General features: G+C 34.3%; 1 protein-coding gene across 1 annotated transcript in view; it reads right to left on the reverse strand.

Moving 5' to 3' along the window:
• The window catches only part of CCDC152 (coiled-coil domain containing 152), a 36,413-nt gene extending 24,623 nt beyond the window's left edge, over positions 1 to 11,790 (reverse strand). Inside the window, exons 1-3 of the mRNA XM_046671817.1 lie at positions 11,704 to 11,790; positions 10,443 to 10,548; positions 5,880 to 5,948 (exon numbers count right to left, since the gene is read on the reverse strand). Coding sequence (XP_046527773.1) covers positions 5,880 to 5,948; positions 10,443 to 10,548; positions 11,704 to 11,790 — 262 coding nt within the window. The remainder of the gene's footprint in view (positions 1 to 5,879; positions 5,949 to 10,442; positions 10,549 to 11,703) is intronic.
• Positions 11,791 to 13,052: the final 1,262 nt, after the last annotated feature.

Raw genomic sequence — 13,052 nt, forward strand, 5'->3', positions numbered from 1 at the left:
TCTGGTAATGGAAGTCCCCCTCTCCCACATTCTTCTTCTTTTTCATAGTTTTATTGTTTGTTTCTTCTGTCAAATGAACTTTAAGATTATTTTATAGAATCTTCTCCCTCCCCAATCTAGTATTTTAATTAAAATTGTATTAAATGTGTATATTAACTTCAGGAAAACTGACCTTTTAATGATGATAAGTCTTCCCTCTGCCAAGAAAAATTGATCAACTTATTTAAATGTAATACTACTTGCATATTATCTAGCTTTGGCACATCCATAATTATGCTAAATAGAACCACATAACTTATCTGTGAACTAAAGCCATCCACTGAAGAAATAGCTCACCTCCTGGATACTTTATATTACATTTCAGTTGGCTCTATGTTGACTTTTATCAGTAGTACAATCAATATGATTATTGTTGGTGCTGCTTTTTTTCATCATCCTACCGGATTCTACATTAAATTTTCAAATACATATTCCCACTCTGGCTACTTTTTTAAGTTGTAAGGCTTTTGCTGCTCTGGCTGGAGTAGTTATAAATTCAAATAGCATTTTGCATCACTGTAGAGTGCTCCTAGTCCTGATATTTGGCAAGTAATCTTTCTCTGACCTGCCAAAGTCCATTTTAATCTCTTGGACTTTAATAATTTTGCAACATAGTCTTCTAAAATTCATTAGTCTCCTTTGGTATCAAACTGAAAGTCCTTAAATGTGAATTGTCTGTATTGTTTTATTGAGTTTTGTTTTGTTTTGTTTTTTTTTGAGGAAGATTGGCCCTGAGCTATCATCTGTTGCCAATCTTCCTCTTTTTTTTTCCTCTCCAAAGCCCCAGTACATAGTTGTATATCCTTGTTGTAGGTCATTCTAGTTTTTCTATGTGGAATGCTGCCACAGCATGGCCTGATGTGCGGTATGTAGGTCCGCGCCCAGGATCTGAATTGGTGAACCCTGGTCCGCCAAAGAGGAGCACACAAACTTAACCACTCGGCCACGGGGCTGGCCCTAATAATCAATTTTGATTAATTAATTTTGTTCAGTACAATTTTGTACAGTAAAGTTTTACTATAAATAATAATGTCTTCTTTGAAACCTACCCTGATAGAGTATAGGGGCCTAAATAAATTCAAGTTATTCAGATTCAGTTCAGATAAGAAAAAAGTAATATTAAGTTGCAAGAAATTACTTGTGATAATTGGTAAAAATAAGTTTGAATTCTACTGGTTTTGGAGGTGCTCCATATTTGCAGCTAACTACATGTGTCTCCCTCTTTTCTCCATATGACACACTGCCCATGTGTTTGAATTCCTAAGATAAATTTGGGAAATTCATTTGATTTGGGACTGGTTATATGGTGATAATTCTCTAATGGAGAAAAGTCTCTGAGTCTTGTTTTCTTTGTCCTGGTAGTAATCACTGGCCATAAGTTAGAGGGCATAACATCATTATCTTTCATACAATGAATTACAGGGTTTTTCGTAAACTAGCATATGGAATAATATACAATAATATAATACAAGAAAAGTTCCTATCATTTGATATATTGTGATGAGTCATACTCTGTTTCTAAGGACCCATGTCCATACCTTGAACTCCAAATGAACATTACTTCAAAGACAGGAAGGATCCATTCTTTGAGTTATAAAGACCAAATTTGGGGGTAGAGAACAGAGGAATCAAGCAACAAGAGAAAAAGTCCACAGTATAAAGGCCTGCTAATACTTTTGCATAACCTACATAATGTGCCCTTGCCCCTCTCCACTTTGATAGAAAGCATATCAGATGCAATTCATTAATATTGTTTCATGACTTTCCCTCCCAGTGTCAGGCTAGTAGTAATAAAAGGAAGAGCTTCTTTAGTCCTTGGTAATGACAGTATCTTAGAAACTATATTTAACTTGATCATCCAATCATGAGAATGAGAAAGACTCAAGTTTTCCCTTAAGCTGTTAAATTCCAAAGCTATTGCCAAATATACCTTGGCTAGAGGGACCAACCGCTTTCTCGTACAGAACTGGTAGGAAGTTACGGGGGAAGAGACTGGCTAACATAAATAACAAAGTCTAAAAAGTAGTGACACACAGACGTGGTGTTCTAAACTAATAGTCTCCAAACTTTTATAACTGTATTTCCTTGATAAAAAAAATAATCATGTACTCCCCAATTCATGTCTATTTATTTATAAATCATATATATGTGTGTATATATATATATATACTACTTTCTAATTGTACACAATTCTTAAAACAGATAAAAGTAGAAATTAAAAAGGTGAACTAAAGAGTAAATGTTAAATTATTTTAATATTATTTAAAGTATTGTTATAAAACTTAAAAATTATTGAATTGTTATTATTGTAAATAAATTTTAGTGAGACAATGGAACTGAAAATGAATCAGTAATTTTTACAATGTTGATTTAACTCTGACAAAGAAATTTGAAGGCTGGTTTCAATATTCAGATTGTTTTGATATTTGGTTTTAATGGAACAAATGTGTCATTGGCTGTACTTACTAAATCAGGATACTCATTTTTCAATCCCAAACATCAATTAAGAAAAGGTGATTGTTTTTGAAATTTTGTCAAATATCTATCTTCCTTGATATTAATTATTCTTATAAATCTCTCAAAAGGTTTTTCAAAATAAACAAACATTTAAAAAAAGGGCTCAAAATCACTGAGAATCATTGTCTGAAGAATTTTTATTGAATTTAGCATTCCTGTCAAAATTTACTACAGTGGAACCATTTTAAAACGGAGTCAGAGACATCTTTCCAGAGAAACTGCCTTCTTGTCTTGAACCTTGGACTGGGCCAAACTTTTGGATAATTGTTTTACAAGCAAGTGTTTGAGAAGTCAGCAGGAGAACAGACATGCTGATCACAAAGACTGAGGACTGTTGATTTTCTGAAGATAGTATCAATAGTCAATCAATGTTTAGCCAAGACTAGCTCTCTGCCTCTAACGCCAGTTAAAATTCTTTGTAATACAACCTCCCTTCTTTGCCAGTAAAAGCCTCTGACTTTTATTCCCCAGTGGGACGCTAACTGGGTTTCTGCCTGAATCTATGCTCCCTGAATTGCAATTCTTTGGTCTTAAATAAATACTTTGCCTCTTAAACTGGTTTCTGTTTCTGCAGGTTGATAGTCCTATGCCAAGTTAATGTGCAGGTGAGAATACTTGAAGTTGACACATTTTCAGCTTCTAAATCACTGGATTTAGAACCAGAAATGGATGGAACTATTTCTAAATATCCATTTGAAAATAGTCTTGCTTTAGATTAATCTCCTAAAAGAAGTTACTTGGCCACCATTGGCTGACATTTCATGAAGTATGATAGATTTTCATTATTTTTAACTTTTTAATATGTCTGATGAAGAACCTGTACAGGGGTAGGAGAAGTGACAGCTTTGCTACTTTCTTATTATTGACTTGTGCTTGCATGATTAATATTATTGTCAAACTGTGTTTTATTTCTTAAAGCTACTTGTCCATTCTGAAACGATTAGTTTGATTGTAAGTAGCTAATATAATATATAAACCCTCTTAACCAGGTACATGTAAACTGTACTACATGTCAATAGTCTGAGACTGAAGAAAAAATAAAGATGCAACTGTTCAGTTTTAGAACTCCCACTCTCCTTGGGAGCAGAGGAATCTTGTGTATTTTGTGACTGACACATAACTGATGTACAGAGAGAGTAAGGAATAACATTCCATTATTAAACTTTCATCAGATTATTTGCCTTGGTTGTTAGACAAAAATAAATGTAAATGAGAATTTCAGTGTTTTCTTTCTCATCTCAGTAGATCATCTTTTACACAGCCCATAAGCCCCTATTGAAAACATTGATAGAAGAGAGTAAAAGAAGGTATAATTTCTCTGATAGCAGCTGAAGAAACTCTTAAGCCTAGAGGGTAATTGATTTACCAGGTCATTAATGTTATCAAGAAACCAAGTCCTTTTAGTCTCTTCTTCCTGCTATCCTCAATACTGTCATAATTTTAAAGCTGGAAGCAAGAATTTTGCAATAATTTTAGGCATTATATGCAGACTTATCAACAACCAGAACACAGTTCATATTTTGGGAGAGAGGGAAATTATTCCAGAAGCCGTCCCTTGGAGCTGGGATGTAGTTAGTTTCCCCTGAGACACATGATTGAGTGGATGAAGAATGAATGTCAGAAAAAAATCAGGTTTCTATTAAGAAGAGGAAATAGTTTCTGGAGAGGTAAACATTTTTAGCCACTCTGTAGCCTAAATAAGCAAATTAACCATATAATCTTGACAATCAAATGAATGAAAGAGGTGAAAGACAGGTAGTTCACATCTATCACTTTGCCCAAACCAAGGCCTGTAGAAGCACTGGAAAAATGAAATCAGTAAATCACTATTTCTGCCTGAGAGGCACCATAGGATATCCATTTTCAGGAATGGTTATTTAAAAATTTGTCCTGTCATATCTGTGAAACGATGGTATTCTTGACGATTGGTCAATGTCATATACCCTTCTACAAAGAAATAACGTTTCATATATTCATTATTGAATTATAATTGACTTTCTGGGACTTCAAAGTATTTAACTTTAATTTCTGGTAGATGTTTTACTTGAAAAATATCTTGAAAGTGTTAAATTAAATACCATTTGAATCCCAGAATAAGAGGATTGTAAAGGATTATGAACATTCACATAGTTTTTCAATGCAGCTAGGTGTTGTATCCAGTCACAGAGAAGAGAAAAGTTGTTCTGAGCCATCAGCATTGAGCTGCGAAAATGAAAGCCCAAGCCAAGTGTGGGATGGGGATCAAACACTGGGAAAAAATGAGCAGAATGCTAGAACCAAGTAAAGTGAAAATCTATGGGACGTACAGGGATCAGAAGCCTCCTTGAATTAGCCAAAACAAAAGGCATTGGAGATGATATGGTTCACCATCTATTACCCTTCTTGATCTCCAGAACAGCTTTTAGTGGTGTATTGATAATGAAATGAATTCTCTCTGTATTGCAGATGCTGTTTGTGTGTGAAGTTGTCTAATATGCTTTCTAGATTTATTTCATCAACACTTGAGAAAATATTTTAAGGTAAAGTAATGGGGAAAAAGTAAGAATTAATAATAATTCTTAAAAAAAGGTAAGTATCAATTAGAACATTATATAGACAATAAGGTATAATGTCAAATCAAATAAATAGCATATAAGATCACTATTATATCTCACTTACATATGTAAAGTACTTTATGATAAAAGCAAAGGACTAAGATGAGAAATTCTTGTTTGATGTGAGTTTTATGTTGGAAGTGACCTTGAAGGCAATTTAGTCTAATCTCCAGGATAGTAAAGGAAACTCCCACAAACACTGCACTACAGCTAAATCAGAACAGGACAAAACACTTGGTTGCTCTGTCTGTTTTGTCAATGGTAGGCCTACTGAGTTAGCATGACTAACAAAAATAAAATAAGCTGAATATGTTGGCTTCACTTACACAAACATAGTCTTGGTCTATGAGAAAAATTAAATAGTAAACTATCACTGCAGTTTGGATAAAATATTCATCATGTGATTACTAGTAAATACTCACCCTTCATAACTGAACACAGGGTTATTAAAGACCAAGAGTACTATTGAGAACAAATATACTTCTAAACTCTTGAACGTAATAAAGAGAGTTATTACGACTGTCAGAACATGGCTGAATTCTTCCGTTCAGCATGGGATTTCTTCATAATAGTTTAGGAAAGTGTATTGAGTAGTAAGGAATCCTGCCCTTAGCTGATGAATTTAACAAGACCAGATTAAAAGCAACTTACTTTCAATGATGTAAAAACTCTCTATTTTTAAAGGTGCTCAAATATATCATATTTTTTTTAGATTTTTTTATGACTTACCTTTCAAATTATGTTGATATTCAATGGTCTGTTGCAGCCCTTTGACCATATTATGAAGAGTTGTACATTCTAAAACATAAAAGATAAATTTATTTGAAGATTATTTGCTTTAATTTTGGAATTATTCTTTCAAAGTTGAAATACTTAAAATAAAATAATATTTAATTGACAATTTTGAAATCTTAATAAGGTATCTCAAAGTAAATTATATAATACCTTTTAATCAGCCTTTAAGCCAAACATATTCAAGGATTTAGTAATGAGTTTTCTAAGGTAAAATAAATTCAGTATAGTAGGGATTCCCCCCATGTGCCTTGGCAACATCTGCCCTAGAAGTAAGGCACACATGGACATCTCTGGGGAACTATGAGAAATATATCATGTGAGTTTTCCATGAAAGACTATCCCAAGGAAAGACTGTCAAGGTACATTAAGTTTTACTCAAAGACAGAGTCAGAGCTAGTGAGAAGTGTCATTTGGGAGAAGATAATACTTTTCTTCCTCACTGTCCTCTAACCTGTCCTCTTAGTACTCATGCTTGAGTGTTAGGGCAAGGGAGTAGCAATAAAAGGAGTGAAATCTCAATGTGTTCAGTTACAAGGCATCAGCAACTTTGTTGCCAATGACTTCTTCCATATCAAGAGATGGAGACTTCCTTGTAAGCACTGGTGCCCTGACATGTGCACATAAGCTTTCAGTATACTCTTGGTTATCACCAGCAACAACTAAACTTTTGGTGGATAGCAACAATGGTGGCAACATCTGTCACTTTAAGCAGTCCACTTTAAGCTCCAGGTTAGCAGGGACTATTTTCTGTTTTGTTTACCACTTCTCCCTAGTACTTAGAGCAGCTGTGGTCCATAGCAGGCACTCCATAAATATTTGGTGAATGGTTGATTGATACACAGGCAATATCATAGTAAACTGAAACAAGAAAGGGGTAAGTGGAGAAGCTCTGGCCTGAAAATACAACATATATTATATCGCTATTCTAACTGCTTTGCAAATATTAAATCATTTAGCCCTCTTAACCCTATGAGGTTGGTCCTAGTATTGACTCATTTTACATATGAGGAGATTGACACACAGAAGTTTAGGAAATTGCCCAATGTCACACTTATAACAAGTAAATGGTAGAGCTATAACTTGAATCCCAGCAGTCCAGCACTAAAGTCTATGATTTTAATTACTTTACTACCACCAAGAAGACCAGCTCAGGACCACTTCTTCAGAGTAATTTGAGTAGGTTGGAGGCTCTGGAAAGAGGGCAAGAACAGAACCAGAGAAGGACTCTTTGTGAGAGTTATTGCTGTCACATTTTTACCATAAAGTTAGGAAACATATGTTGCACTAATTTACGCTTACAATTATAGTAGCTAAACATATAATGATGAAAACTTCATAAAAGAACAACCTAATATTTCTAAAAAGAAAGATAACTTTAAGTTTAAGGGCAATTTCACTCCTATGTGCTTCGCTTAACAGCTAATAAATATTGAGCATTATTCTCTTTCTTTCAGTTTTAGAAGCCCACAATTGATACTTAGCCAGTATTTACTAGCATGACATACTGACTAGCTTCCATTCTAATTGGGCATCCATTTTGATGGTTAAATATTAAATACCACATTTATGTCTAATAATGACAAGTTTTCTAGGTATAATAATAGTGCCATTGACTGAATGTTTACTCTGCCAGGCACTACCCTACGTGCATTATAAACATTACTCCAATTAATATTCAAAATGATACTGAGAAATTGGTATCATTATCCTGATTCTACAAAGGTAGGAAGTCATCCACAGAGGTTTGGTTACTTGCCAAAGATTCTACAGTTAGTAAATGGAAGGTATAGACTTGAACATAGGTTTTTCTCATTTCAATCCCGTGCTCTTAATATGCTATCCAATACTTCCTCAGGAAGTGTAGGACATGCTGATGAAACCATGAAATCTGGAGTCAGAGGGACTGGCTTAGAGTTTCAGCTTCTTCACTTTCTACATATGACACCCTGGGTAAGCTACTTAACCTAAATTCACTCGCAAATATTTAATATTGTTATTGTTGTTATTATTTCTCTCCTCTGTGTCCCACAACAATTTGTAAATATCTTTTTTTCTCCATTTATCACATTGCATTTTAGTTATCTGTGGTTTCTCCCACAAGATAGCGAACTCTTTCAGGTATAGATGGTATCTTCTTTATTTTGATATTCTTTGTATCTAACATGGTGACTATTTCATAGGTGTTCAGTAGTTTTTTTTTTTTTTTTTAATTTATTGACTAAATGAAAGAAAGAATGGTGGGTGGATGGGTGGGGATGTAAAACTTCACCTTTCAGTTAGAGGTCCTGCACTCAGTCTCGGTGTACTTTCTTCAACTATGCTAATAAAAATTAAAGTATTTTGCAGAAGTTGAAAGGTTTATGCAGATATAAGCTTCTACTATTATGGTTCTTCACGCCTTCCCACACCCCCTCTACCATCCCTGCCATTCAGACAAAGTTCCCATCATCTTCCATTTTTTCTCTCTTGCTATTTCCCAGTAATAGAATGATGGTTAAATTACGTTTGAGATTATCTACTTCATGTATGTTACTGTGTTAGCTGCTACAATTTAAAAATTAAGGAGGTATAGATTCTACCATCACTGTCTTTGTGCGTTTTAGAGTCATGAATCCAGCAATCCATGAAATATGGTAGCTGTAGGTGCCTCAGTAATCAGTAAATTGAAAACAGAGCCCTGGGGCTGGCCCCATGGCTGAGTGGTTAAGTTTGCGCTCTCCGCTGCAGGCGGCCCAGTGTTTCGTTGGTTTGAATCCTGGGCGCGGACATGGCACTGCTCATCAAGCCACGCTGAGGCAGCGTCCCACGTGCCACAACCAGAAGGACCCACAATGAAGAATATACAACTATGTACTGGGGGGCTTTGGGGAGAAAAAGCAAAAACAAATATAAAATCTTTAAAAAAAAAAAAAAAGAAAGAAAATAGAGCCCTGAAACTGAAAAATTGTGTATTTTCAAAATATGAACACAAGGTGGCTCTCTCAACACATTTTTTTCTGTCTTTTTTTTCTCTTTTTACAAAGGAAACTGGCTCAGTAAGGAATTCTTTTAAGGTAGAATGCTATTCATTATTTTAGAATAATGGCTTTTAATTCTTTTTGTAAACCTTTATCCACATTATCATTTCTGTTGGACTTTACGATGCAATTTGAACAATACTATTCTATCCAATTCTTAAAAACTAGAGCTCAGACAATCAAGCTACTTCTTATACTATATAATTTGGTAAATCAGTGATTATTTTGAGTTCAAATTTAGGCTTTACCATTAACTAGTAATTTGGGCATTAACATCTATTTCATAAAGCAGTTGGAAATATTAAATACAATTATGTATGAAAAGGATTTTTTACAGTACTTGGTCCTCTATACTAATGTTATTACCATCTTGAACTGGCAAATAAATTCTTTATCTGGTAACAAATGTAGAAAACAAAATATCAAGATCTCATTCTTTATTATTAAACAAATCCAGTCATAGGCAGTTTGTTCTTCCTCTCTAAGTGAATTAGCACACACCGGCTCTATAAGTTGTCATTCTCACGTGTTCTTTTACTTCTGCTGTATATTATCCAGCAAAAAGGCTGTCAGATTTAGAATAAGTAGAATTGGATTTTTAAAAAGTATTTATTTTTTCAAATAATAAATACACATGAAACGCAAGTATAATGAAAAATCTCTCCAAACTCTGCCCTAAAACTAGCCAGTCTCCCTCCCCACATAACAGGCACTGTTACCAGGACACTATTTGTCTTTCCAGAGATAAACAAATATAAAGAGAAGAGGGTGTTTGTGTTTAAAGATATATTTTTATAAAAATGATAGCATACTGGAGAGTACATTGTTGTTTTCATTTACTATATCTTGGGGATTATTCTATATCATGTAGAGCTACTTCATCCTTTTTAACAGCTGCATAGTATTTCATTAAATAAATATACCATAATTTATTTAACCAGCTCTCCACTGATGGATGTCACACTTGGAAAGGCCTTTGTTCTAAAAAACCAAAACCAAAAACAAAAAAGAGAGTGTGGGGACACAGTAGAGAGTTTGGCTGCTGGCAGCTGAGTGGTACACATGGTACATGTGTCGAAGAAGTGAGGGGAGAGTTTCAGACTAGGATAGCCAATTTTTAACACTAAAATTTTGACTCAACTGAAATTTCTTTTGTATTGTGAGGAAGGAATTCAACTGTATTTTTTTCCATGGTTTTGAAGGCCTGGACTGAGTCTTGGATTTGCCATTTCTTAGCCAAGTGGTCTCAAATAGATTATTTAACTTCTTTTATCCTATGTTTCTTCATTACTGAGGTCGAGTAATAATACCAGTCCTATCTGTCTTTCAGGGATATTTTAAGGATAAAATGAAATGATAGTCTGGAAAGTTCTATGTGAATTGAAAATTTTTAAAAAATGTATGGTATAATATTAATCACTATTGTACCAAAAAGCACTCTTGTTAGAATTAGTACTTCTTCAGGCAGCAGAGAACTAACCTTCTTTAATTGAGACCTCCTTTGTTTGCATTACTTTTAATAAACTGTTAGTTTTTTCCAACTGCATATTCAGTATATTGTTCTTTCCACTGGTTTCTATCATTTTCTGTAGAAGAAACAGGATATATATTATTACCAAAGCAATGAAGCTATTTTGATTTTTTTTACCTATGGATATGAAGACTAATGAAAATATAAGCCATTTAATACCTCAGAATCTAATAGTTAAATCTGGCATATATTTTTAAATAATACAACTTCCCAATTTATTTTTATTTTTAAAAGTAACGAGGTAAAAAATTAAAAGAGGCTAACAGTTATGAAAAGTTATGAAAAGTAAAAATATGACCTAATTTGAACCCCCTTCTTTCCAACTATTCAACCCTCAGCACTATGGTTAACAATTTTGTACCAATTCCTCTCCCACCAGCAGTGCTTCTTAATCTTTCTCTGTTCTCTCTTATTCTGGTAAGAATCACTCAGATAAGAAAACCCAAGTTCATGGTTTTAATAAAGCTCATAATGTTACCTCAAAATACTTATCATCATGAAAATTCTTTTATTATGGCAATGCTACACTGTGCAGAGGAAAAAAAGGAATAGAGAAGAATGATAAGAAAAGGAGAGAAAATAGAGGTAGATATTATTCCCACTCCCACTCTTGCTTCACAAACCCACTCCTCAAATCTTTAATTTATTCATCTGTGTTTTCTCAATGGCTATTCCTACTCCTCTCCCAGGTAGAGGAGGGGGAAAAAACCTAAAATATACTTGTAGGTTTGCTCTACCAAGTAATTTGTCCAGAGCTGTGGAGGGGGACTTCAAATGAGTCTGCTTTTAGGCAAAAGAGAAGGAAAAGGGAGCAGATAGAATAGTAAAAAGTAAAAAAAATTAGAGTAAGTCACAATGGTAAAAGATTAAGGACTGAGTCTCCTTCAATTCTTACTAAACTATTCCTGAGTTTATAGACATCCTGGGCATTTAAGTATGTATTTTCACTTTAACTTCAGCAAAAGTATATCAATTATTTGTTCCCTTGCCCCAGAAACTTTTTGATTTATTAGCACAAAGGAGCCAAAACCAGATATATTTTAAATACAGATTTTAAAAATGGTAGAGAAAGGTCTTAGTAAAATACATTTACATTATTTTTATCTTATTCATTTTTTCAGTAAATTTTTCTTTCCTCCCAACTCCTTCCATTGGCAAAATCTGTTCCACTTTTCCTTATATAGTGCAACTGTTTGATATCTTTACATACCTTTTCTATCTGTGAGAAGTCATTTATAAGTTTGTCAAGATTCACACTGCTAACCCTTTTCATACATCCTTCGCTGCTTTGATTCATGTCTAAACTAGTGAAGAGTAAATAGTGTTAAAATAAACAGACAAAAAATAACTAAAATCTAAAGCATTACAATAGTGGTAATAACTCAAATAGTAAAATTTCTGTACTCCACTCATAGATCACCTACTTGAGCTCCTTTGCACTCAGAGAATTTTTGTTATACCCATTGTTAACAGGAGTCACATGCATTAAGGCTTCTCCACTCCTCTCCATCTCTACCCCAGATGAGTTTTCTCTAAACAAATCTAAATTTAGTGCAAAGATATGTACATATGTGGATATTATTTGTCCCTATTATACAAAAAACCAATTATGCCATTGTTCAACGTTTATCTCGTTGCCATCAGATGGCTGGACTTAAAATCTGATGCATTACTAAATCTGATACATGACTTTTAAATATAGGTATTCTCAATTTAAGATGTTGAAAGTATTTGTTTAATTATCATACCACAAATATGTATACATTTTTTTTAAATAGATACATCATAATAAACTTTTTTTTTCCCTAAGATTTTATTTTTCCTTTTTTCTCCCCAAAGCCCCCTGGTACATAGTTGTATATTTTTAGTTGTGGGTCCTTCTAGTTGTGGCATGTGGGATGCTGCCTCAGCATGGCTTGATAAGCGGCGCCATGTCTGCACTCAGGATTCGAACCGGCGAAACCCTGGACCACCAAAGTGGAGCACGAGAACTTAACCACTTGGCCACAGGGCTGGCCCCAACCCACAAATACCTTTTGCTGCATTTCATTTTTTTAAAAAAATTTAATTTCATTTTTCTTCTTTCTTTTTTTTTTTTAATTTTTATTTTTTTCGGATGTACATCATGTTTCAAATTCTGGATACATTACATCATGTTCACCACCCGAACACTGATTATAGTGCATCCCCTCACATGTGACCCTAATCACCCCTTTTGCCCTCCCCCCTCCCCCCTTCCCCAATGGTAACCACCAGTCCAATCTCCAACGCTATGTGTTTGTTTTTTTTTTGTCCTTTTTATCTTCTACTTATGAGTGAGATCCTATGGTATTTGACTTTCTCCCTCTGACTTATTTCACTCAGCATAATACCCTCAAGGTCCATCCATCTTGTCACAAATGGCTGGATTTCATCATTTCTTATGGCTGAGTGGTAGTCCATCGTGTATAAATACCACATCTTCCTTATCCATTCGTCCCTTGATGGGCACCTAGGTTGCTTCCAAGTCTTGGCTGTTGTGTATAATGCCACAATGAACATAGGGGTGCAAGTATCTTT

Source organism: Equus quagga, chromosome 9 (genome assembly GCF_021613505.1).
Source record: "Equus quagga isolate Etosha38 chromosome 9, UCLA_HA_Equagga_1.0, whole genome shotgun sequence".
Classification (NCBI taxonomy): Eukaryota; Metazoa; Chordata; class Mammalia; order Perissodactyla; family Equidae; genus Equus; species Equus quagga.